The following is a 23,571-nucleotide window of genomic DNA, read 5'->3' on the forward strand; positions in this document are numbered from 1 at the left end:
AACTAAGTAATATTACCTTTATTAAAGTAGTATATTAAATAGCTATAAAAGCTATTAACGATATAGCTAAACTTAATAGGATTATTCGAACTTTACTTATCTTTAGCGCTTACTTTTATTTAACTATAAAATCGCCTCTTTTTACTTTTACCTTAAAAAGGTTAGCTAAAATATAGAAAGTAATAAAGACGCTCCGCTAACTCTTAGCGGAAAGATAAGTTAAAAATGCATTTTATATATATAATAAACCGTCTACCTCTAACGTTTTATCCCTCCTACTATAAAGTAAAGTTTATATTTAAAGAGAAAAAGATATTTAGTAAGGACCTTTTTAGATCACTTTAATTAATAAATATAACGTTACTATTAATATAGTTAATAGCCCTTAAGTCTTTTATTCTTTATATATATAGCTATACTTATATAATAACTCTTTAATCCCTTAAGTTTATACCCTTACCTAAGATAAAGAAGAAACCCCTAACTAACCTTACCCCTTAGCACCTTATAAGAGAGGACGCTTACTTAGATCTAAGAATAAGCTAAAGGATTTAATTATAATAACCGCTCCTTTAAGCTAAAGTTTCCTAACTTAAAAGGAATAAGATATATATACTTTATCTATTAAACTTAAGAATAAAGGTATTATTACTACTCCTAGTGCCCTATTTAAAAAATTTAATAATATTAAGATTACTAACCTTATAAAAAGAGATATATTTAGCTTTTAAAGATATAATCGAATAATTTATAGTAATTATTATATCTTTTACTCTTAAATAGTTTATATAGTTAAAGGTAAAGATATTAAACTATATAAGAAATTATAACTTATTATTAAAAGATATAGCGACTTTAAGAAGACTACCTTATTAATATAATCCCTAATAATTTAATATATTAGTTAAAGACTTATTTTAGCTATTACTCTTAAACCTTTTTAAGGTAATAGTATAACCCTTTCCTTTTACGATATTACTTAAGTATACTTATATAAGAAGGTATGAGCAATAAGCGTAGAATCGGGTAATCGATAACGTAAGCGGAAAGATCGGTCGAAGGAGTATAGGGTAGGATTTCGTCCGGAATTTATAACGAGCATATAAGGGGCTGAATAATATATTAAAAGAATAGCGTTGCAAAAGATGCTTGTAAACTTGCTTGTTCAATCTACTACTCCCAGGGAAATCCTTCGTCTTTTATAGACCATTGCTCGCCCACTAGTAGACCAATTAGTCAGCTTTCTAGCACATTCTATAGTGCTTAAAAAGCTCTATCTATAGTATATCTTCCTAACTTAGTAGGTGGTCTGATTGTGGCGTGATGGTTGACGTAAGACTATGGGTTCTGGCATGAGTAGTGGATTTGACTAGAATGTTCTATGCCCCACCTATTCTCGTATCGCGGATATCTTCGGAACCGCTAGGCCAAAATAGGCAATAGGGTATCCGTTCTGCTCGTAATTGACTTATGCATTTTATATATATTTTTGTTTGTAAGGATAGGCTTATCCTAACCTGCTTTTCCTAGAGGAAGGTATAGTTATCTAGTAGAGGTCTTTGTCTTTTAAGGGTTATTCCCTTAGACTGTATTATAGAGCCTCTTTTTACTAGCTTATTCTATAAAGCCTCCCTATGCCTGTTATTTCTTTATAACAGTAAAATAGGAATATAAGGGTATATTCTTATAACTTATAATCTATAAGGAACGGTGTTCCTACTATAAATAAAGCAGCTATAATATACTCTCCCGATTATATAAGCTAATAAGTAGTATATTAATTCTAGATAAAATCCTATCCTATAGAGCAAGAATCGCTCGTTATTCTATATATTATTATATATTAAACGGGTTGCCGGTTATCGTATAATTAGGAATCGAAGGAATAGAGCTAGCTTAGAATGCTAGCTAAGACCTCTTAAGAACACTAGCACGACCAACCTCCTTTAAACACGAATATTAGTAGAACTAAGAAACTTCTAGATTTACTCGAGGTATCACGGAATTCCCTAGTCTTAGGGCTATACGGCAGCTTAAATCTAGTCCTAAAGGGTTCTTCCGTTTAGCTATAATTATCTATATAAGATAGTATATCCGCTAGTAGATAGATAGAGAATAATTAACTTTAACACCTCTTCTATATACTAATATATTACTAATAAATTCTATTGAAAATCCTACCTTATACTCCCTCTTCCCCTCTATTACGTAGTCTTCGAAGTGATCGACGCCTCTGTATTCCTTGCCAAGGAAAATGGGCATAAAGGAACAGTAGACAATTCGCCTGCGAGCTCGCGATACTTGCCTCTCTGGTCTCCATGCGCCCCAAGGTCGGTCCCGGGTTTCGCCGGGTCTTGAAACTGATCGATGCTGGGTGTCGGGGCCGGCCGGGGCGCAACGACTCCGGCTCCGGAGCTCGGACACGCACGGCCCCCACACTTCGGTATAAGCAATCACTTCCTCGGGCAAGTTAAGAATCAAATGGCACGCCCATGCTTTCTTGGAATGCATCGCTGGACGTAACTTCACTGGCCATGGACACCTCATCTCCGCATCGTCATCGGGGCCGGCCGGCCCAGCCGGAAATGGTCCAGGCCGACACCCGTGCATCAACCAGCAACCGGCGCGAGCGGCATCAATCTTCGGACGCAGCCCGCAGAAGCAGTCCCCAGCCCGGTCACGATGACGGCTGGCAGCACGTCCGCCGGGCCGTGGCCGACATGAACGCGGCCCGGGACTGGACCGGCCCCGATGACCCGGACAACCCGCGAAACTTCCCCTTCTCGCAGCGCATCTTCAGCGCCATGGCCATCACGGGGCTCGCCACCGTCGCCACCGTCGCAGGTGCCATGTATGCGCCTGCCCAGGACGACGTGGCCGCCTTCTTCGCATGCAGCCACGAAGTCGCCGTCCTGCCGCTGTCGCTCTACAACCTCGGCCTCGCCTTTGGCCCCGTCGTCGGCGCGCCCCTTTCAGAGACGTACGGACGCAAAGCCGTGTCCACGGTCACGGCACCCATCTTCGCCGCCTTTATTCTCGGCGCCGGCTTCAGCAGCACCGTCGCCGGCCTCGCTGTCTGTCGCTTCTTCGCCGGCATGTTCTCCTCGTCGCTCATTAACAACGCGCCCGCCACCATCCTCGACTCTTCTGCCGGGCGCTATCGTGGTGTGACTCTCGCCGTTTACTACACGCTGCCCTCCTTTGGCGCCGCCTTGGGTCCTCTGATGGGCGGCTTCATCGTCCATGCCGGCGGCTGGCGCTGGACACAATGGGCCTCGGTCCTTCTCGCCGTCACTTTGTATGTGCCCGTGTGCTTCACCCGCGAGACGTACAAAAAGGTCATTTTGCGCCGCCGCGCCATTCGCCTGGGTCTCGACGCTTCATCCCAGCGTACATCCACTGGTCGTGCGTTCCGGTACTTTGCGACGACGCTGATCCAGCGGCCACTGCATATGCTCCTCACCGAACCCATTGTGACCCTTGTCAGCATCTACAACGGCTTCCTGTACGGTCTCTTGTATACCTTTGTCATTGCGGTCCCCTGGATCTTTCGTGAATATTATGGCTTCAACAAGACGAGCGAGGCCTTGTCCTTCCTTGGCCTCGTTGTCGGAACGCTCGCCGCGTCCACGCCCCTGATTCTCATCGACCTGCAATATTACCAGAAGCGGCTGACGCAGTGGCAGCAGTCTCATCCGCCCGGCGGGGAGGGCGTTGAGGAGCCGCTGCCATCCGAACACCGTCTCGTGGGCGCCATGGTTGGAAGTCTCATGCTGCCCGCCAGCCTCTTTCTCGTCGCCTGGACTGCGCAGTTCCGCGTCTACTGGATAGTCCCCATGGTCTTCCAGGGTTTCGTCATGCTGAGCTCCCTACTTGTCTACGCCAGCGCCAACTTGTTTATGCTCGACGCCTACGGGCCGCTGTACGGTGCTTCGGCGTCGAGTGCCATGATGCTTAGTCGCTATACTCTCAGCGCAGCTTTTCCTCTCTTCACCCTCCAGATGTACAGGGCGCTGGGGGTCGGTTGGGCGACGAGTCTGCTTGGCTTTGTGACCATTACCATGGCGCCCATTCCCTGGTGCTTCTGGGTCTATGGCGAGAGGCTCAGGCGGAGGAGCAGGTACGAGAGGAGTGCGTAGACCAAGAGTATTACACGTACGCTTCGCCGTTGGTGCGGGCTGCTTTGAAAATTGTGGCCTACGGTAGAGATGAAATTGATGACGACAAGGCAGGTAATGTCCACGAGACGGACTATGCCTGGCGCGTTGATCCCAGGGGCAAGTCGACGGAGTGTATATAGGCGGGAGGTATGTCGATATGGGGACAGAGCCGAACAACCGATCAAGGGCAAGACCGTGTTGAGAAACATGTCAAAATGGAAAGTCTTTGCTAATTGCAGGTCCCAGTTGGCTCTTGCGTCGCTCGCCTTGGTTAGATTGATCTTGATCGCATTATATTCCAGACTCCCGGTGTCCCAATCAACCCTGCATCATTCTTGAAGTCCCGCCTATTTCCATCTATCTCTATTCAAGGCAATTACTCCGAGAGACGCCAACAAAAATTATGGAAAGGAGCAGTTCGTACTCAGTCAGTCGCTGGAAGATCTACGGTACAGCCTCAGCTCGACATGCCAACGTCTTGCTTTGGGCAATACTCAGCCCCACGATCTCAAACAGACATCTTCATCGGGATGGACTTGTGCGGATTGTAGCCCTTGACGACGAGTTCTTCGGCTTTCCAGCCATCGATGCTGCCTGCCTTTTCGCGCGCGATTTCAAATTCGGGGAAGTTCCGCGGCTCGCGCTCCAGTTGCTCCTTGAGCGCATCGACATGGTCGAGATAGACGTGCGCATCGCCCATGACGTGCGTGAGGCTGCCCGGCACGAGATCGCAGACGTGCGCAAGCATGTGTGTCAGCAGCGCGTAGCTGGCTATGTTGAAGGGAACGCCGAGTCCCATGTCGCACGACCTTTGGTACAGCTGGCAGTGCAGATGGCCCTTGGGCTTCTTGTCTCCGCCGTCGCCATTCTCTGTTCCGGTCCGCGGATATGACACGTAGAACTGGGCAAACATATGGCAGGGCGGCAGGGCCATGCTCTTGAGGTCGCGGGGGTTCCAAGCGGAGAGGATGATGCGACGATCGTACGGTGTCGTTCGCAGCTTGTGGATAACGTCGGCGAGCTGATCGACACCCTTTCCCGTATAGTCGGCTTTGGAATCAACATAGTCGGCCCCAAAGTGTCGCCACTGGAAGCCGTATACGGGGCCCAGGTCACCGACTTGGCGGTGCGACAAGCCCACGCTATCAAGGAATTCGCGCGAGCCGTTGCCATCCCAAATCTTGACGCCAGCTTCGCTCAGTGCCAGCGACGACGTGTTGCCCTCGATGAACCATAGCAGCTCGGCGACGACGGCTTTGAGGAAGACGCGTTTCGTGGTCAGGAGCGGCAGAATCGGGGTTCCATTCTTGTTCAGCGAGAACTTTAACGGCCGCGGAGCAAAGATGGAGTAGGTTCCTGTGCCGGTGCTGCGATGGCATCAGCAGTCAATCTTGGAGGCTCGAAAGAGGGCTGCTTACCGGTCCGGTCGATGCTCGCCCTGGTCAAGGATCTCTCGCACAAGATCGAGGTACTGGTGTTCTTCATGCATCGTATTGCGTCTTTGACAGCTGTTGGGGGGCAGGTTGCGGCGCTGCTTCACGGAAAGGGTGGCAATGTGCTGGATGGGACCGGTTGAACTTCAGGGGGAAAGAGAGGGAAACAAGACGCGTCTGGCAGAGACGCGTTAAGTGCGTGCGGGAGCCCCACCATGCTTGTAGAGAGGGTGGTGAGGGGTTCTGGAGCTAGGACCAGGAGCCCCTGACCTACCCTATACCTCTCGACGCCCAACGCCATATCCACCGTCCGAGCTCGATTCTGAACCATTCTCTACTTAACCCACTGTCCGCAATTTTCTCTTTCTTCCAGGGTCACCCGAAGAATCCCTCCCTAGTACAGTTGAAGATGTCACCGGGCGGGCCCTTGTTGTTGCTTGGTTGGACCAAGCCTTTTTTGCCTCATGCATATGTCGGCCCATGGCAGGGGGGTTTATTAGCATTGCTTTTGCCCACTTGGGCCAAGAGTAGGACCAAGACACTCCCAGAAGAACAAACTGTGATTCCAGCCCTGTCACGTATATGTGGGCCCCACGGAGCAAACGCCGTATATCAGCCAGTGTCGTCATGGTGTGGATCAGGTCTTAACGCTGACAGGGCGCAAACACAAGTTGTATCGTCACCAATCGCATCGAACTGTCAAAAAGGGATTCCAACTACAAACGCTGTTCGTTCTGCCTTTCTCACCCCAGCCGCCCAATCTGAACCAGAGCCGCCGCCACCTTTCACGACAAGCCGGCATGACGGAATCCTGCAACGAACCTACTGGCCGTCTGGTCTCGCACTTCGCCGGCAGGTACGTGGAAACTCGCCCAGCCCAGTGGAATTCGCTCACCTTCGTATCCGCTCACCTTTGCAAGATCCCACGCAGGCCACACTCGGGGCTGGTCGGAGCTGTGGGAGTCCGATCAAAGTGGCTTTTGGGACCGCGGAAAGCCGTCTCCCGCACTCATTGACTTTGTTGAGTCGCGGCCCGAGGTGTTGCATCCGCCCCCAGAAGAGAGACGCTTGCGAGCGCTTGTCCCAGTATGCTGTTCCCTCCGGCCACACAGGCCCTGCCGCCTGTACTACGTGTACTGAATCAAACGGCAGGGCTGTGGCAAAGGCTATGACGTTGCCATGCTGGCGCTTCATGGATTTGACGTCTACGGCCTCGAAGTTTCCGAAAAGGGGGCTCAAGTGGCGAGGAGTTATGTGGCATCTGAGCTCGTCCAGCCTAATGAACTCAACTATGCCAACAGAGACGAATGGCTTTCTACACCGCGGGGTGCACCGGAGATAATTACGGGCGACTTCTTTAAGCGAGACTGGCAGTGGCAAGTTACTTGCACTGAGGACGGCGTCACCGGATTTGATCTCATTTACGATTACACTGTACGTCGGCTCTTCATACGCCATTTCTATCATGCAGCGAATAGAAACTCACCAACCAACCCAACAGTTTCTCTGCGCCATTCTCCCAGGGATGCGCAAGAACTGGGCTCGGCGCATGGGCGAGCTGCTGGCGCCTGGAGGCGTTCTGATATGTCTCGAGTTTCCTCTTTACAAGGACCTCAACGCCCCAGGGCCCCCCTGGGGGCTTCGTGGCGTGCATTGGAACCTCTTGGCTCAAGGAGAAGATGGTATTCTTGACGGACCTGTGGGCGAGGCCGGTCCTACCAATGGGCGCTTTGACAGGGTTCTTTACTTGAAACCTCCTCGATCTTACGAGAATGGAAAGGGGACAGATATGCTAAGTGTATGGGCCCTCAAGTCATGATAATGACTGGAGTCGCTCATGCCTTGTATAGACGCTTGCACACTTCCGACAGCCACTCCGAGGCCAAATGCTGTCTCAGAGTTCGATATTGTACAGCACGTTGCCATGCTTCTCCTTGAACAATGTCTCGTGCTGCGGGCCATTTGGCGACAATGTTCCAAACCGGCATCAATGGACCCAGAGTGGACAATGCAGTGGGCAACGTCAATGCCCATCCCGATGCGGCTTCAACAAACCCAAGCTAACAACGGATTGTGCGCTGTGATGCCATCACAGTGGCCATGACAAGTGGGGTGTCAGTATCGCCGGCTTGCGCCAAGATCAGCATGCGCTTCTAGCTCTTTGTCCTGAAGCACCCAATTCTGGCTTATTGACAAGCTCGTGTATTCATTTCTATTTGCCCTGGTTTTCCCGCGCTCGGATGGTACGAGTCTGTAAGCGACCGGCCTGCCTCACCTGCCGGAAGTCCGGCCTCGGCAGGCCGAAGCGCTGAGAATGCCAGCTTATGGTGTATCACAAGGTGCATCCGCGTACGCCCATGCCGACATGGCACGCGACGCCCTAAGCCAGGCACGCTTCAAGGCAGATACAACTCCGTCACGGGCATCACGCTTTTGACGTCGATGTTCTGAACCTGCCTGTGGGTGTGACACCCCATGTGGTGTCGTGAACGTCCATTTGGGACCTGTCAGCCTGCTGGCTGTGCTATTGCACCAACCTTCAGCACAAAATAGTATCGATATGATATCACAATCCGGCACGGAGGCAAGGATTGGACCTACAGCATGCTGGGCTTGGGCGCTGCGGCCGGCTGGCGCTGCGCAGTTCCCCAGCCGCCTTGCCCTCTCGTGCTTCAAGTGGTGGTAGAAGCTGGAACAAATGACAGCCTTGCCGCAGCTCGACGTTCTCGCCGGTTTGTGCGCATAAACTGTACCTAAACGTAATGATAGTGGCACAACTGCGCATAGGTAAAATCGGACTTAATGCCACCCTCTATGAACAGGGACTCGTGTCCTCCCCCGACTGTCACTACTGCAACCTAGGACACCCACAGACGCCGAGTTATATTCTGCTGCGCTGCCCTACCATTATGAAAGTGAGGAGAGGGAAACGATGTGGGAACGTGCCGGACGCGAAACTACAGAGTTTAAAGAGTTGGTCAACAACCCTGACATCAAATGGCCGGATACGCGGCCCTGATGATGCTAGAAACGGGCTCCGCCTAGCAACTCTAGTGGGTTGAGACGGAACAAGTAGTCGAGGACTACAAAGAACTACAGCTAGCTGCTGCGCAAGGCGAAGGCGCAAGTGCAAGCGGGAAAAGCGGGAATAGGGGAGCCCGCCCTAGCATTATCAAGGGCTCGCGATAATTAGGACGCGGGACCAAGCCACCGGGCTCCACGCGTAAGTGACACGTAGCATACATCAACATTTCCACAGCCCAGCAGGTCTATATGCCCTGCCCACAAACACGCTCCAATGCCACACCCCCTAGAACGCACAAGACGAGTCAACCAGGCGATTAGAAGAACCCCTAGACCGAACGCAGGCACTTAGGGGCAAATCAGACCAGAGATTCGGGACCAAATGTCCCCAGAGTAGGCCAGGAAGAGAGCTAAAAGAAAAGCCGCACGAGGAACCAAAGGAAGAGAAAGCTGGGAGTTGCGTCACACGAGGGAAAGAAAGCACTAAGCAGGACTCCAGGAGGAACGGGACCCCTGTATCTCCACACAACGTCTCGGGGGCTTTGCCCCTGGACGGCGCTACGCTGCGTGGCCCATTTCTGGGCCCCCAGAAAGGGTAATGAGACAACCAACCAGACAACCAACCAGACAACCAACCAGACAACAACTGGTATACTAGCCCCGCGGATTCCAGTTGGCCAACTGACCTTATTGCCACTGCACGCAGCGGGCCGTCACGTCCCGCAATCCAGAGAGGCGGCGCTTAATAGGCTGGTCCGTCCATCAAGACGCTCTAATATGTCCACCCGCCAGAAATCGCAGAAGAAACTCGACTCCGCGGCAAGTAAAGCCTTGCGTATGTCGATGGCCGCGACCTCAGGACATTCCGACCTTAGGTTTGCCGAGGAAGAGGTGAGTAAAGCCAGACAGTCTTCTTCCCAGCTCAGCGGCCATACAGACGAGGTGTCCCCGAGAGCCTTAACAAATATGTCATCTTTCATTTTGCCGGCCACGGCGAATCACATCCGCCGGGACCTTTAAGGAGCTCTTTGCTTACCAGCGATTGGCAAACGGTCGAACTTATCGGACTCAACCTAAGCCAAAAGCCCCCGTCGCTAGCATGCCTCTCGGCTTGCCCGATGAGCGAAAGTAGCGCGAACAATCTGCATAATAAAGCTATGCATTTTGATGACCGCTTGCCAGCTGGCAGGCTTTTAGCACGTAGACGCGCATACGAAGTACACTGCTAAAAGCTCCCTGAATAATATTTACTCCTCAACATGCTCGAATAGGCCTATGTATACGTGGACTCGTTGGCTATAGCATGATATTCGCCACGGCGGCCAAGTTGGTAACCGCAGCCATCCACTTGCCCACGTTGCGACGGACATTGACGCCCTCAGATCTCTCCGGCGCCGTCGGCACGGGGACTTTTGTCGTTTCCCCCGAAGCAGTCGTCTCCGTTGGCGCCCCGGCGACGGTCGAGGTCTCGGTGTGCCCTGCCGGGCCAGTCATTCCCGTGGGCGTCGTCATCATTGCCGAGGTCGTTGCTGCGGAACGCCGGCTGCCATAGCATCCGGCCAGGGCGATGGTGTCGTTGAGCCATATTGCGCCGTACGGCACCGCAGTCATTGCCGTGAACCATCGATTCGGGCAGTAGGTGGCAAACTCGACGGCTTCAGAACTCGACTCCGACCACCACGAAGAAGCGGCGCTGCCATACGAGGAGTACTCGGAGACGAGGACCGAAGGAACGGCCGCGGCGAAGGCGCACCACTTGGAGTGCGCGGGGAACTCGCACTCGGGGTTGCCCATTGCGTCCGTTAAGGTGGGCTTGCAGTCCTTCTTGAGATCCTCGCCATACGACACGAGAGCATCGAGAAGAAGGCCCGTTGGCTTTGGAGGCATAAAGTACTTCTGCAGAGGCTCTGTTGTGCAGGTCCATGGGTCTTTGGTGATGGCCGGCTTCGTAGTGGGCAGGATTGTGTCGAAGATGGCAGCCGTGACGACAGTGGCCTCGACAATGACGATGGCCGCTGCTGCCCTCATAATGGTTTGGACGTGGGCGTTGAGTCAAGTTGAGTCAAGTGTGAATCTGCGTCGACTGTCTGCGACACCAGGACAACACGGGAAGCAATCTGCTTTTGTATCTTTACAACTCCCTCGTCGCCTGCCCAACAAGAGTAGCATTGTAGCTAATTGTCGATTGAACGGAGTACTAACCGTAGTAACTCAGTAAATTGAGCTGACCTTATGAGGACCTGAGGAGATTTGCCCATGTGAGCAAAGCCACCAGTAGCAGAAAAATCCAGAGGTCAGGGGGGCAGCAAGGAGCGTTAGATCTCTCCTTAATACTGTACAGACTTAACGGGCGTGCAATCTATGAGGCTACATCGCCCCACAACCTTAAGGCCGGCTCGATTTACTGTTACTGAGTTACTACGGTAGATGTCCGTGGCAAGGATAAGGGAAGCGGAGTCGCGTGTTACAACCGAGTCGCATCCTTGTCCTCGGCCGGGGAATTCGCTACACAGAGTGACATGGCATAGCCTGCGTGCCTGAAGCAATAGACTAGGGATGCCGGTCGTGCTCCGTGCCGGCTCTGCGGGACTACCTATTACAGTACTAGTATATCCCTTCATCCAAAGAGGTGTGTTGCTTCATTGCGTAGTTTGGCTCGATAGCGAAGTGCCGGAATAAGAAGAATCAGTCCCATAAAGTGCGCCAGAGCCCTCGCAGGATGATGGCGCATACCAGAATAAGGCGGAGGGAGAAGTCTAAGAGAAAGGACAGGCATAGCAGGATTTGTATAAGCAGGGCCTCTCTTAGAGGCATATCCCTACAACGCGACTTAGACAGCTAATTTACTGTTTAAGATGTATTGCGGTAACCTTACTTCTCTAGCTAGGCATAGTCTCGAGCGTAGGTGCCGGGAATGTAGGACAGTTAGTCAGAGAAAAGTAAACTCCCACATCCAGCTGTCTCGCTCCTCCGGCATCGACTGGATCAAGTCATCTATAGCCTTCTTGGCCTCGTCCCTCTGGAAGGCATCTGGCCACCCGTGCTGCCGGTAAACCTGCCTGATGTACTGGACATCCAGATCCGTTCCCCAGTCTTGAGGCTGGGCGTAGACCTGTTCCTTGGTGATGTCCACGGCGACCTCGGGGACGTTGTCGGCCTCCAACGTCTTCTTTCCAAAGCACGGGATAAGCTTGAGGCTGCGGTACGCCGCTTTCAGCTCCTCAAAATACAGACCAACGTCATAGTTTAGGATGTTGTCGGAGCGAACAAGCTCCTCGACAACGCTGCCATCGGCCACCATCAACCACATGTAACGACCATACAATTGGCAGCCTTCGGCAAAGTAAAAGACGTCGGCGGCGTCGACCAAGTCGTTCTCGTCATCGCGAAATTCAAAGCAGTCCACCGCCTGGTCTCCTGCTGCACAGTCCTCGGTTGTCCAGGCAATGTAGTCTATCAGGTGCGACTTGTAATGCACGGCCGCCTCGTCGTCGCGTCTCTTTTCAAAGTAGGGCAGGTGGCGCAGCACTTGGACGGTGTAATCGGACTTGAAGCCCGCGCAATACTCCTTGGTCATGTGCGGCCAGCCCCCAGCGGGCGGCACTTTGAGGTTTGCCTCGTCAAAGTGCAGGGTGGTGAGGAACCGGTAGAAGTTCAGGAATACGGACCCGTATTTTTCTCGGGCGTGTAACGCGGCCTCCCCGGGGACGACGATGCGGTAGAGGTCGCGTCTTCGGAGACGGGGGGCGAGGCGGAGCACATGGTTGTGAATTTGTGAATGCTTGTTGAATTCTTGCTTGACGTCGGAGAAGTACCGTATTATCTCAGTAAATTGAGCCGGCTATAATAAGGGGCCCGATACTGTAGATGGCGTGCCCGCATGAGGAAGAGATTTGCAGAAATTGTCACCTAACAACGTGTGCAACAGACCCAACGTCTGTGGCTCCCGGGGACACCGAATGCACACACAGGAAGTCTATTTTCGGCTGGATTAGCAGGAAATCCCGATGGGCCCCGCACATCGTGTACATACATATATATATATAGAGTCACCCTGACGGATTCCCTCTTTCAGGCAGGAAGGACAGTTGGCCCGGCTCAGGATGGCGGGATGGGCCCGCGTGACATCGTGTTGGCCCTGTAACCAGCAGTAGCGTAGTTGAGGCTTATCAACGTTGTATAACCATGGCATTGCGTACGCCCGTTGCGACGACCGTTGCGACGACCCCTTCTTCCCTCCATCACCTCGGCATCATGTCTCTGATCGCGTTGCCAGTAGAGTTGATTTTACGAATTGCCTGGTTTCTACCCGAAGAACGCTGCATGAGCAGGTTGGCCAGAGCCTGCCGCCGCTTCCACCTCTGCATAACCCCCTTTCTCTATCGTCACAACAGGGAGTGCGGTGGAAACACAGCCTTGATGTGGGCGGTGAGAAACACGTGCCCGAGACGCTGGAGCGTGCCAACCAGGCCGGCACTATAGTCAAGGACCAGAACTTATCACTGCTCCATGGGGCGGCGAAGAGGGGCGATGAGCAGGTGGTCAAGACGCTCCTGGACGTCTGCCACTTTCACCCTGCTGAGCTGGACGAAGACAATATCACTCCGCTCAGGTACGCAGTCAGGTGTCCTCATTTCGGGGTTGTCAGACTTCTCCTGGACCACGGCGCGGACCCATCGCAGCGGTCCCGTCCGAGAATGACACCCCTTCACGCAGTAATTGCCTTGGACCAGGATGCCACCGAGATAGTCGCCCTGCTGCTTGCGTTCGGAGCCGACACTTCGGCCCAAGACCATTACGACCGAACACCGTTGCATCTTGCGGTCAGTCACCGCAAGGCAAACATTGTCGAGTTACTGCTGATCACGGGGCGGATCTGGAGCTCAGGGACAGCTTTGATACGACTGCGCTCGAGGAGGCCATCATAGTCACCAGCCACGCGGGCATAGCGAAGCTGCTCTTGTCAAGAGGAGCGCGTCTATTCCCGGAGCGCGAGTCTCCACGTAACCCGATATACGAAGTAGCCAAGTATGGCAACGTGGAACTTGCGAGGCTGCTTCTCGAGTATGGATGTGATCCCAACCATGCAAGCGATAGGGGAGACCCGCCGCTCCATGCGGCCTGCCGACAAGGACATTTTGACATGGTACAACTCCTCCTAGACTCTGGCGCCCAAATCAACGCCCAGTCCGCCAATTGCGAAAACACAGCTTTACACGAAGCACTCCGCTCCAGGCATTTACATCTGGTCGAGTGCCTGCTTCAGGCTGGTCCGGATCTTGCGATTGCGAACGAACATGGGGATCAGCCGCTCCATATAGCGTTGTCGCTAGGGAGACAGGACGTGATCGAGGCTCTGCTTGATGCCGGAGCAGACATTGCCGCGAGAGATGGCGAAGGAGATACATTCCTGGAGATTCTCGAGGGCTGGGGTCATGACGAGGTTGCCACCAAGCTCGCCGAGAGAGTGCCAGCCTAGCGTAATGGCTTATACATGTGATTTTAAGTACAGTACTCTCAATCTTTCCGGTGCTGCTAACGCACATGGATATCTACTCTACATGATTTGCTGAAGGGAGTCGTGTCGTGTACACGTATGCAATGCTACACGACCATGGCGTTGGCCTGTGCCTTTTTTGCCTCTTTCAGCCCTGGCCGAGCCTCGGCCTCGCAGCATGTAGTAGCTCAGATGGGGCCATGCATGAGGCAGAGTAAGATGTGAGCGTCGTTTATGCGAGTCGCGCTGAGCCTCCATCTCAAAGGGTAATATTTGCTTGCCCTCCCCTGACCGATGCCCTCTTCTCTTTGGTATCGTCGAAAGCATTCACAATGCAAGGGCTTCCTACTCCGACAAGAGGCGCTTTGGCGTAGTTCCACCACTGCGGACAGCCAGCTAACAACAGTGGTTTTACCTCGGACACACTTGTGAAGAGGATTCCGACTCGCGTATAACATCGACAGGCCTTGGCCTCATGACTGCCCCCTTTTCGTAAACCATGACTTTATACGTTGGGCTGTCATTTTTTCTGCCCACGAGTATTTCAACGACCAGCCATGAGACGGCTAACTACAGTCTCCTTTGTTTGGGCCGCCAGCCTCCATTTCGTCCGCGCCGCCATCAACATCGACGGCAGCCAGGCCGTTGACCCCGTAACTGAGCATGATCCCTCCCCCATCAGCGATCCCACCATCTACATCCCCGACCAGCATGACTGTCCCTTGGCCTGCGTCGACTATTCCAACATGCACAGCTGGACCCCTTTCCTCTCCGTCGACCGCCTGAATCGCTGCCGCGAGCCCATGCTTCTGCAGTTCTCCGTCACGCAGCCCCTGGGGGACCCGGACTCTACTATTTACATCCGGAGCTGTACACTTGGCGGGTCTGCCGACCTCTTCGCCATGGCGGCCCAGGCGGCCGAAGTGGACAATCCCAAAAAGGCCCAGAACCTGCTTCAAGGAGGAAGCTTCGACTTCGCCCCGGCCTGCGCCTCCATGGGCACGCAAGTTGATGGGAAGCTGGACGTCGCCACGAGCGGCCCCGGCGGCGAAGACGATGGCGGCGCGGCGGCTGATCTGCTGCAAGACATGACCAAGTTTTTCGCCGACAAGGACAACTGCAACGAACAGTTTCTGTTTGCCTACCACAACCACCTGGTGGCCGGCGTCTACATCGGAGCTGGGCTTGGCAAGCCTACAGCAAGCTCGGCCCTGGAGGCCCTGGCGGCGACTCTTAGACGCGACCGCCCCGGATCCCCTGGCGCCAATCACACCGTGGCCAAGCTCTGTGGCGGCAAACGTTCGCCGGAGCAGGTATTCGGAATCTCTTTGAATACTACAGGTGACCTTGGGGCAGTGCAGAGGACGGCCCTGAAATGGAGCCTGGGCGAGGGTGCCGCCAGCAACGGCCAGCTGAAGCCGTCGAGGCCCCTTTTCGGCGTCCAGGTCATGGAAATTGCCGGTGCCAACATGACGGCTAGCCGCAACAGCTCTTCCTCGGCGTCTTTGTCACTGAAATCGACGTCTTGGCCACTGACGTCGCGCATCCTCAGGCGAGCCGCGTCGCTAGGGAAGCGCGCCGTGTGCCGGCACATCAAGGTGGCCCCCGGCGACGGCTGCGCTGCCCTGGCCTCGCGGTGCGGCATCTCGGGCGACGACTTTTCGAAATACAACCCAGGCAAAGGATTCTGCGCGACACTACAGCCAGAGGACTCTGTTTGCTGCTCGCCTGGTGAGCGCTACACGCCTCCCAAGCCCCAGGCAAACGCCGACGGCAGCTGCTCGAGCCATCTCATTGCGAACGGGGATTCCTGCCCCAAGCTTGCCATGCAGCACGGCGTCTCGGTCGCCGACATCGAGAAGTGGAACAAGGGCAATACCTGGGCCTGGACCGAGTGCAGCCATATGCTCGTGGGCTACAGCATGTGTCTAAGCCCGGGACTGCCCCCGATGCCGCCACAGCAAGGAACCGAGTGCGGCCCACTGGTCCTGGGGACGAAACCGCCCAAGGAGACGGTGTCTCTCGCACATCTCAACCCGTACCCCCTGAAAGCTTGCTGCAGCAACTGGGGCTTTTGCGGCGTGTTTCCGGCTCAATGCGATGTCCATGCCCCCAAGGGCGGTGGGCCCGGAGCCAAGCTCAAGGGTTTCCAGAACACCTGTGTGTCCAACTGTGGAAACGAGATCAAGCAGAACTCGGGCCCGCCCAAAAAGTTCCAGCGGATTGGCTATTACGAGTCTTTTGGCCTTGAGCGCGAATGCTTGTTGTTACAAGCTAAGCATGCTAATACTGACGGCAGCAACACGCATATCCACTGGGCGTTTGCGTCCATTGACCCGGCAACGTTCAAACCAGTCGTCAGTCCCAAGGACCAGTGGGAAGAGTTCAAGACGCTGTCCAACGTGAAGCGCATTCTCTCTTTTGGCGGCTGGGCCTACTCAACCGAGCCTGCCACCTACCAGATCCTCCGATCCGCCATCATTGACAACCGCAACGTCTTTGCTAGTACCCTGGCCCAGTTTGCGGCGGATGAAGGCCTAGACGGAATTGACATTGACTGGGAATATCCGGGGGTGAGTCTCTTCCCAGTCCATGCCGCGCCGCTTACACCGACAAATTCCGATCAAAGGCACCAGACATATACGCCGGCAGCGAGCCTATTGGCAGGAAAGGCGACGGCATTGCCTATCTGAAGTTTCTGACTGTCCTCGAGAAGAAACTGGGCTCGGGGAAATCCGTCTCAATCGCAGCGCCGGCCTCCTTTTGGTACCTCAAGGCGTTTCCCATCGACCGGATTGCCGCCGTTATCGACTACATTGTTTTCATGACGTATGATTTACGTGGCCAATGGGACTATGGTAATGTCAATGCTTTCGATTCTTGCCCGCCTGGCAAATATATTCGAAGTCACGGTAGGAAGAGTCCGCGTTGCAGCTCATGTTGAAGTGGAGCTTGTTTACTGATGCACGTGTGGTCCGGTCAACTTGACCGAAACTCGCAATTCTCTGTCAGTCAGTATGTTGTCATGTCACTTCTCTCCGTGACATCCTTGTTAACATGTATTTTCAGTCACCAAAGCTGGCGTGCCTAACAACAAGGTCTTTGTCGGCGAGTCGAGCTATGGGAGGTCGTTCCGCATGGCCCAGGATGGCTGCTGGGGCCCATGTGCGACTTACCGGGTCCAGAACAGAGTCCAACGCGAATGCTGGAAGGTGTACCAAAACCAAGGGGTACATTTCAAATGCCGAGATCAACGAAATCATCAAGAAGAGCCAAGGTCGGACGTTGAATGACGGAGACTCAAACACCGACGTGCTGCTCTACCAAGGTTTGTCCGCTCCAGCCAGGGCAAGAGATGCCACCGACGTTAATGCTCGACGCCGCAGGAGACTATATCAGCTACATGACTCCGAAAACAAAGGATACACGACGTGAAGACTGGAAGGCGCTCAACTTTGCGGGCAGCATCGACTGGGCCGTCGACCTGCAGGAGTTCGCTTCCGACGACTTCAGCCCACCCAAAAGAAACGAGTCCGGAGAGGGCTGTGTCTGGGGAAAGGATCTCGGGCTCGACTCAGGGCACCTTTGTGAGTTTAGCTGCGGGTACGGATTCTGTCCCGAATCTCGATGCGTGTGCACCGAGACGGGCACGCCGCCGGACCTCCCGAGCGCGGATTCGACCGTTGAGGCGGCTGCTCTGGATTCGTTTGATGTCGATCTGAACCGCCTTTGCAAGTTTGCATGCAAGTACGGGTATTGCCCCGATGAAGTCTGCGAAACGACGTCGCCGGAACCCGCCGACTCGGTCGAGCCCAGCGAGGGAGACGGAGTCGTTCACGTTGGCGAGGGCCCAACTACTTCGACGTTGCTGCGGCTAGGTGGGCCAACAGCCGGGCGTGCTACCGCTATCAAGACTACACCAAGAACAAGGACGAACTGCAAAAGTGCAAACAGATATGCCAGAGTGTGCTGGACGAGGCAGAGGGGGACAGGACGCGCAACTACGGCTGCGTGGCCCGCTTCGACATCGACAAGCCCATCCCCTGGGAGATAGCTCCGTGGGGCAAGGACTTGGTTGTGCGTGGAGACTGCAATTGCAACAACTGGCTCGTCAACGAGTTTGCCAATGTCGTGCTGGACGCCATGCCCATCATTGCCCAGGTATTGACGACCCTTGGCTGATGACTTGACTGCCGTCTCTAGCGCGTGAGCTGACAACGGCCAGATCGGCTGCTACATACTCATGTCGGCTGTGCACCTGGTGCTCGATGTAGGCGCAAGCTTTATCCCTGGCGTCGGCAAAACACTTGACGCCGGCTTGGGTAAGTCTAGACTCGGGTCCATGCCAGGTCTCACCTCCCAGCACTGACAAGAGTCGATAGACATGGCGGCCACAGCGGCGCAAATGGCATCGTATATATATCCAAACGAGGAAGATCCCGAGGGCGCCTTCTCGTGGTGGTTGAGCCCCTGCGGCTCGACCACGCTGGTGCCCGACGACATCAAAAAGGTGTTTGGGATCCTGAACGGCGTGGCAGATGGCGTGTCCAGCTTCAAGAAGCCCAAGAACATCAAGAAGGGAGCGGCCAGAAGGGGGACGACGGCAACCCGAGGAGCCCCAAGACGCGCCGACCCAACACCGGCGGCAGTGGCCAGCCGCCGCCATCCAAGATTGCCAAGAAGAACCCCAAGTGCAAGATCAAGAAGGGCGTAGAGGTGACCAAGCGCGTCAACGGGCACACGCTGCAGCTGCTTCACTGCCCCAACGACCAGGCCAAGACGGTGACGGAGGAGCTGATTGTAACAACCGTCACGTACAAGAAAAACGCGGCGTTGATGCTCGTCACCAAGACGTGCCAGGGCAAGTGGGGCCAGGCCTGTTACCATTACAGCTCGGCCATCCGAGAGAACCTGGCGTGGACCGAGCTGCCGTGCCCGCAGGAGGCGGCAACCGTGTCGTGGCGTGTCGACGCGAAGGCGACGGCAGTCTGGGAGAAAACACGCCTCGGGCCGGGCTGGAAGAAGGCGGCCGAGGCCGACCGAAAGACGCAGCACTGCGACAAGGATGAGTGGCCGCCCGTCGGCCTCCTGGGCCTCGACCACCCGGCCCGCGTCAAGGCCGGCGTGGACGGCGAGGGCCAGCGCGTGCGGCTGCTGCCGGCGGGCGAGAACCGCGGCGCCGGCTCCATGTGGCGCGGAATCTGCCTCAACCGGGCCCTCGACAGCCTGACGGACAAGGATTTCCGCAAAGAGGGGAAAAGTCGTATACTCACAAGGTGGTCAATAAGGGCAAAACGCAGAAGATTGGCAGCGCGACCTCAGGCGTGCGGCCCAATTTTGCCATTTCTGCCTGGGAGCATGCGGGCACTGCCAAGGACGATGGCCTGTGGGACAATGGCTGCTGGCCCAAGGGCATCACATCCAATGACCCGGGCTACACCCTCCTCACGCTCGACAACTGGTATAAGAAGAACCCTCGAGGGCCCAACGGACGGGTCACGCAGTGGGACTACACAGCCAAGTTTGAGCTGGGCAGGAATGGAGGTTGAAGCTGTGGAAGATGCTCAGACAACCTGGAATAGACGACGGTTGATCCATCTTGGTTGACACTTTATATCTCGAAACTTAGTCCATGTCCGTGTAGGTTGAATCTACCACGTTCGGCATCCCGAAAGCCCTGATTCATCCTCAAGGTCCCCAGGTGCGACCTCCTGCGTCCTCGACAGCCCGTGACCGTGATGCCGTCCTGTCCTCTTAGGCCTCAAGCTCGACGCCTTCCAGCATACTCCAGGGTGCCACCTTGTCGGCTTCAAAGCCAGCCGTCCCGTCAAACCGACGGGCGGCACTCTTGACTCCGGCATACCACATGGCCGCGTCTCTGATCGAGTCCCAGTCGCCAGCCGACGTCCCCAAGGCCGCGCCGTCCTTGCCGGCGCGCAGCAAGGCTTACTTGACCCAACCGACAAAGTTCCACCCTTCAGTCTCTGGTCGGAGCGGCGTGTCTTGGAGTATGGACCGAAGCCGGCTCGGGCTGTTGACCTTGGCGAACAGGATGCGGACCAACAGCATCGACACGGGGTGCGCGGTCGTGTCCCGCTGCTCATACTCCCAAACCGAGCGAAGCACCGGCGGGGCGCCTGTTTCGAGGCGTCTAACGGTTCCTCCGCCTCCCGGAAATGAAACAGCAGACGATACTTATTATCAAGCATCTTGAAGCTCCAGCGGAGGTAAAGGAAATTCATCTTCGAGCTTCGGAACAGACAACACAAACACGAGCTTTAAGAAGACCGCAGGACTCACTCCCCTCCAGGGCAGGGGGAGATTCTCAATCCCTTCTTAAACAACGAAGATATACTGATGATGCTGTACTCCCTGTATTGGGGTTATAATATAATGTACTGCTGGGCTTATGGCAGGTCTGTTGTTCCCTTACCCCTGTAGCGCACTGCGTTTGCTGATTAGCTGAATGATTTCTCTCCATTGACCTGGCGGAATCTTCGCGAAATATTAAAAGGTGGGCATGAGACGAGCTCATAGCGAGACCAGCAGTGTCCAAACCAAAAAGCACGATTTTACCAAATCATTGACATCTCCAACAATCATGGAGAATTCTGATCAAGACAACCAGATCTCTGAAAATCTCAGCAGTCCGTCGGCCCCTGGAGTATGGCCTTTACCGGATGCGATGGCTTCTCTGAACCCGGGCGAGGGCGCGGCTCCAGGCTCTTGGGCCTCTGCCCCCGGGGAGGCTCAGGAGCCCTGGGAGACTCAGCAGCTTCCTGAGGGTTCCGAATGCGCAAGAACCACGAGGAGGGGAAACTACTCACTCTTGACTCGATAGTCGTGCAGAGTCTCCGTCTGAAGACCACATTTGATAAAGTCTTCAAAGGATACAGGGGAATCACGGCGTCATTGAAGAGCGTCGTCTTCAAGGCACCATTTCGCCGATTCTCATATCGTTGGGAACGCCTCACCAAGTTCCTCGAGCATCAGAGGCAGAAAGACCCCGAGTCTGCTGCATTCTTTCAGCTGCTATACGATCCGGTTGATGCAGAGCCCCGTGAGAGTGGCTACAAGTATATTGTCGAGGCATTCGTCAGTGGGCAGATGCGCGACAAAGGCGGGTTTGACGAAATTGTCGAGGGGAAAGGAGTCAGCATTGTCCTGTTGCTGGCCGGCAATCCTGGCACGGGGAAAGCGTTGACCGCAGAGGCCATAGCCGACAAAGTGAGGCGGCCTCTTTACATGCTGGGTGCGGGTGAGCTTGGCAAAGATGCCTACGATGTTGAGAACCGCCTGAAAACTGTTTTGAGGCTCGCTGAGGGGTGGAAGGCCATCCTGCTCTTTGACGAGTGTGATGTGTTTCTGCAGCAGCGCCAGACCAGTCAGCTGGGACACAACGAGATTGTCGCCTTGTTTCTTCGGTAAGTCTGATCTTCCCCTTCCCTCGGTCTAGTGTGACTCATCAGACTGACAATGCGCGCACTCGCAGCATGATTGAGCATTATCGCGGCATTCTCATCATGACGTCGAATCGCGCCAACACGATCGACCAAGGGTTCCACAGCAGGATTCACCCAACGCTGCACTATCCAGAACTGGATGCGAATGCAAATGAGCACATCTGGAGACGGCTTACGTCGCACTCGCAGCAAGGAAACGGCTTGACAGACGAGCTGTACCGGCGGCTCGCACAACTGCCTCTGAACGGGAGGCAGATCAAGAACGTGATCAAAGATTGCGACGCTGCTCGCTGTGCATGGAGAGACCCAGCTGGGTTTGCAGCAAGTCCGCACGGTAATAAAGGCAACAATGGGATTGGATGCTAAAGGCTTGTGATGAAGAGGATCTCGTATGTTATTCATTGCGGCCGATTTATTTCTCTGGTCTTGGAGGGCGCACAGCTACAAGCATGTAGGCCCGGAGGGACGATTGAGGTCTTCTGGCACGCTTGTATGATATACACCAGGTTGGGCAACTCTGAGACGAGCACGGACGAGCTCGGGACATGGAGTTCGAGAGTACAAAAAGGAGACGATCCTGCCTTTTCTCAAATGGTCTCTTCTTTGCAAGTTTCCTTGGGCTACGTTTTGTGCACACGGGCATTGGACAACGGCGATCTATAGCACTTGTCTTTATGGCGTGTCAATAGCTGCTGTATTCATCAAATTGTCTCGGACGAATCGTAACTTATCGGCAAAGTGAGACGCTGTTTCGCGACAAAACTCTAACATTCAAGTGTAGGTGTGCGTATGGTCCTCTTCTGTGAGAGACAAATTTCTTGAGTTGTCGGAATATCGAGCTTGGTCCCAAAAGACGGAGGGTTCAGCGGGCTTTAGACAGGCTTGTAAGAAAGTGGTTTCTTTGATAGTTAGCCCAGGTTCATGTACATGAGTGAGGACTAAAGATCGCAATGTACTCAGTATAATCTTGCATTGCGAGACTCCTACTGTAGAGAAATATACCACAATACCAACCAGTCATCTCTAACGGAGGTGCCTCCAATTTTGTTGGAGGATAATATGACTGGTTTAACACCTACAAGCAGGGACACATGCGCAATCCTGACGGTGCTGCAGGGGCACATGGGATTCTGTCTCACTCTTTAAACTTGTGCAAATACGCAGGTGTCAATGTCTCACGCTGCCACAATACGAACACAAAGGCCTTGATCGAGGTATTTTTATTATTTATTTTGTGAATGCAAGCAGCCAAAGTTTTAATGATGCTTGCCGGAGGTCCGACGCATCCATCGGGCAGACGCGAAGGTACGTACTGTGCCTTGATTTTTGAAGCGCGTTGATCCCTTTGGCAGTGGAGGGAGCCCCCAGGCCACACAGCCCACAGTACGTAGGTATTAGTTACGCTTGCTACTGGCTGCGATTCTAGGAATTCACCACGAAGCGATAAGTATCGACAAGGCTAGCAAGACTTCTTTTATAGCGGGCTTTACTAGGTAGTGAGCTCGAGTACCGCTTAAAGCACAGCATTCTCATTAGACAACTTCCCAGTCAGCGACCTGGGGCTCCCCCACTGTTAAAGGGATAATTACCTATAGGATCTAAGGAGCAGGTACTAGTAGGTAGTAGGTATTAGTAATTACAGTACCTACCGAGGCGATCCCGAGCCGCACTGGACCCTGCTCGAAGGCGAATGTATCTTGGCGTATCTCGCAGGCGCGCGGTCTGAAAAAAAAAGGGAAAAAACACGCTCCCCTCTGCACCTATCCTGTACTGTAAGAGAGGTTTGGTGTTTGGAAGAGGGGGTAGGGGGTAGGGGCGCGGGAGCATGTTTTCTTCAGACCTCATGGCAGGCTACATACAGGAGCACCAGGGTACCCGGCGAGACTTGACCCAGTTAAGACGGAGACAGTACGTAAGGTACAGATGCCTTACCAACTCCGTGCTTGGAGATACTTTGGCTTTTTCTTTCCTCAACCTCCCACCACCCATCTTCA

General features: G+C 53.9%; 8 protein-coding genes across 8 annotated transcripts; 5 read left to right on the plus strand and 3 right to left on the minus strand.

Annotated features, from left to right (window-relative positions):
* Nucleotides 1-2,585: 2,585 nt before the first annotated feature.
* Nucleotides 2,586-4,139, plus strand: HRG_00343 (major facilitator superfamily domain-containing protein; the record flags this gene model as incomplete). The annotated part of the gene is made up of 1 exon (XM_044858814.1): nt 2,586-4,139. The coding sequence occupies one exon, from the start codon at nt 2,586-2,588 to the stop codon at nt 4,137-4,139; it is 1,554 nt and encodes a 517-aa protein (XP_044725214.1).
* A 529-nt stretch (nt 4,140-4,668) lies between these two features.
* On the minus strand, nt 4,669-5,649 carry HRG_00344 (thymidylate synthase domain-containing protein; the record flags this gene model as incomplete). Its single annotated transcript, XM_044858815.1, has 2 exons — nt 4,669-5,527; nt 5,579-5,649. The coding sequence occupies 2 exons, from the start codon at nt 5,647-5,649 to the stop codon at nt 4,669-4,671; spliced, it is 930 nt and encodes a 309-aa protein (XP_044725215.1).
* A 744-nt stretch (nt 5,650-6,393) lies between these two features.
* On the plus strand, nt 6,394-7,412 carry HRG_00345 (thiopurine s-methyltransferase (TPMT) domain-containing protein; the record flags this gene model as incomplete). Its single annotated transcript, XM_044858816.1, has 4 exons — nt 6,394-6,449; nt 6,514-6,679; nt 6,746-7,027; nt 7,095-7,412. The coding sequence occupies 4 exons, from the start codon at nt 6,394-6,396 to the stop codon at nt 7,410-7,412; spliced, it is 822 nt and encodes a 273-aa protein (XP_044725216.1).
* Nucleotides 7,413-10,128: 2,716 nt separating this feature from the next.
* HRG_00346 (uncharacterized protein) lies at nt 10,129-10,645 on the minus strand (the record flags this gene model as incomplete). Its single annotated transcript, XM_044858817.1, has 2 exons — nt 10,129-10,146; nt 10,220-10,645. 2 exons carry the CDS (start codon nt 10,643-10,645, stop codon nt 10,129-10,131), a joined length of 444 nt encoding a protein of 147 aa, XP_044725217.1.
* Nucleotides 10,646-11,546: 901 nt separating this feature from the next.
* Nucleotides 11,547-12,379, minus strand: HRG_00347 (uncharacterized protein; the record flags this gene model as incomplete). Its single annotated transcript, XM_044858818.1, has 2 exons — nt 11,547-12,220; nt 12,286-12,379. 2 exons carry the CDS (start codon nt 12,377-12,379, stop codon nt 11,547-11,549), a joined length of 768 nt encoding a protein of 255 aa, XP_044725218.1.
* A 492-nt stretch (nt 12,380-12,871) lies between these two features.
* Nucleotides 12,872-14,096, plus strand: HRG_00348 (ankyrin repeats (3 copies) domain-containing protein; the record flags this gene model as incomplete). The annotated part of the gene is made up of 3 exons (XM_044858819.1): nt 12,872-12,885; nt 12,933-13,440; nt 13,500-14,096. 3 exons carry the CDS (start codon nt 12,872-12,874, stop codon nt 14,094-14,096), a joined length of 1,119 nt encoding a protein of 372 aa, XP_044725219.1.
* Nucleotides 14,097-14,671: 575 nt separating this feature from the next.
* On the plus strand, nt 14,672-19,663 carry HRG_00349 (glycosyl hydrolases family 18 domain-containing protein; the record flags this gene model as incomplete). The annotated part of the gene is made up of 13 exons (XM_044858820.1): nt 14,672-14,993; nt 15,075-15,621; nt 15,667-16,216; nt 16,268-16,687; nt 16,744-17,026; nt 17,184-17,293; nt 17,343-17,442; nt 17,501-17,867; nt 17,993-18,275; nt 18,340-18,436; nt 18,497-18,624; nt 18,666-19,377; nt 19,437-19,663. The coding sequence occupies 13 exons, from the start codon at nt 14,672-14,674 to the stop codon at nt 19,661-19,663; spliced, it is 4,146 nt and encodes a 1,381-aa protein (XP_044725220.1).
* Nucleotides 19,664-20,715: 1,052 nt separating this feature from the next.
* HRG_00350 (ATPase family associated with various cellular activities (AAA) domain-containing protein) lies at nt 20,716-21,943 on the plus strand (the record flags this gene model as incomplete). The annotated part of the gene is made up of 3 exons (XM_044858821.1): nt 20,716-20,778; nt 20,979-21,538; nt 21,607-21,943. The coding sequence occupies 3 exons, from the start codon at nt 20,716-20,718 to the stop codon at nt 21,941-21,943; spliced, it is 960 nt and encodes a 319-aa protein (XP_044725221.1).
* Between the last annotated feature and the right edge of the window lie 1,628 nt (nt 21,944-23,571).

The sequence above is a fragment of the Hirsutella rhossiliensis genome (assembly GCF_020360975.1).
Source record: "Hirsutella rhossiliensis strain HR02 chromosome Unknown scaffold00001, whole genome shotgun sequence".
Classification (NCBI taxonomy): domain Eukaryota; kingdom Fungi; phylum Ascomycota; class Sordariomycetes; order Hypocreales; family Ophiocordycipitaceae; genus Hirsutella; species Hirsutella rhossiliensis.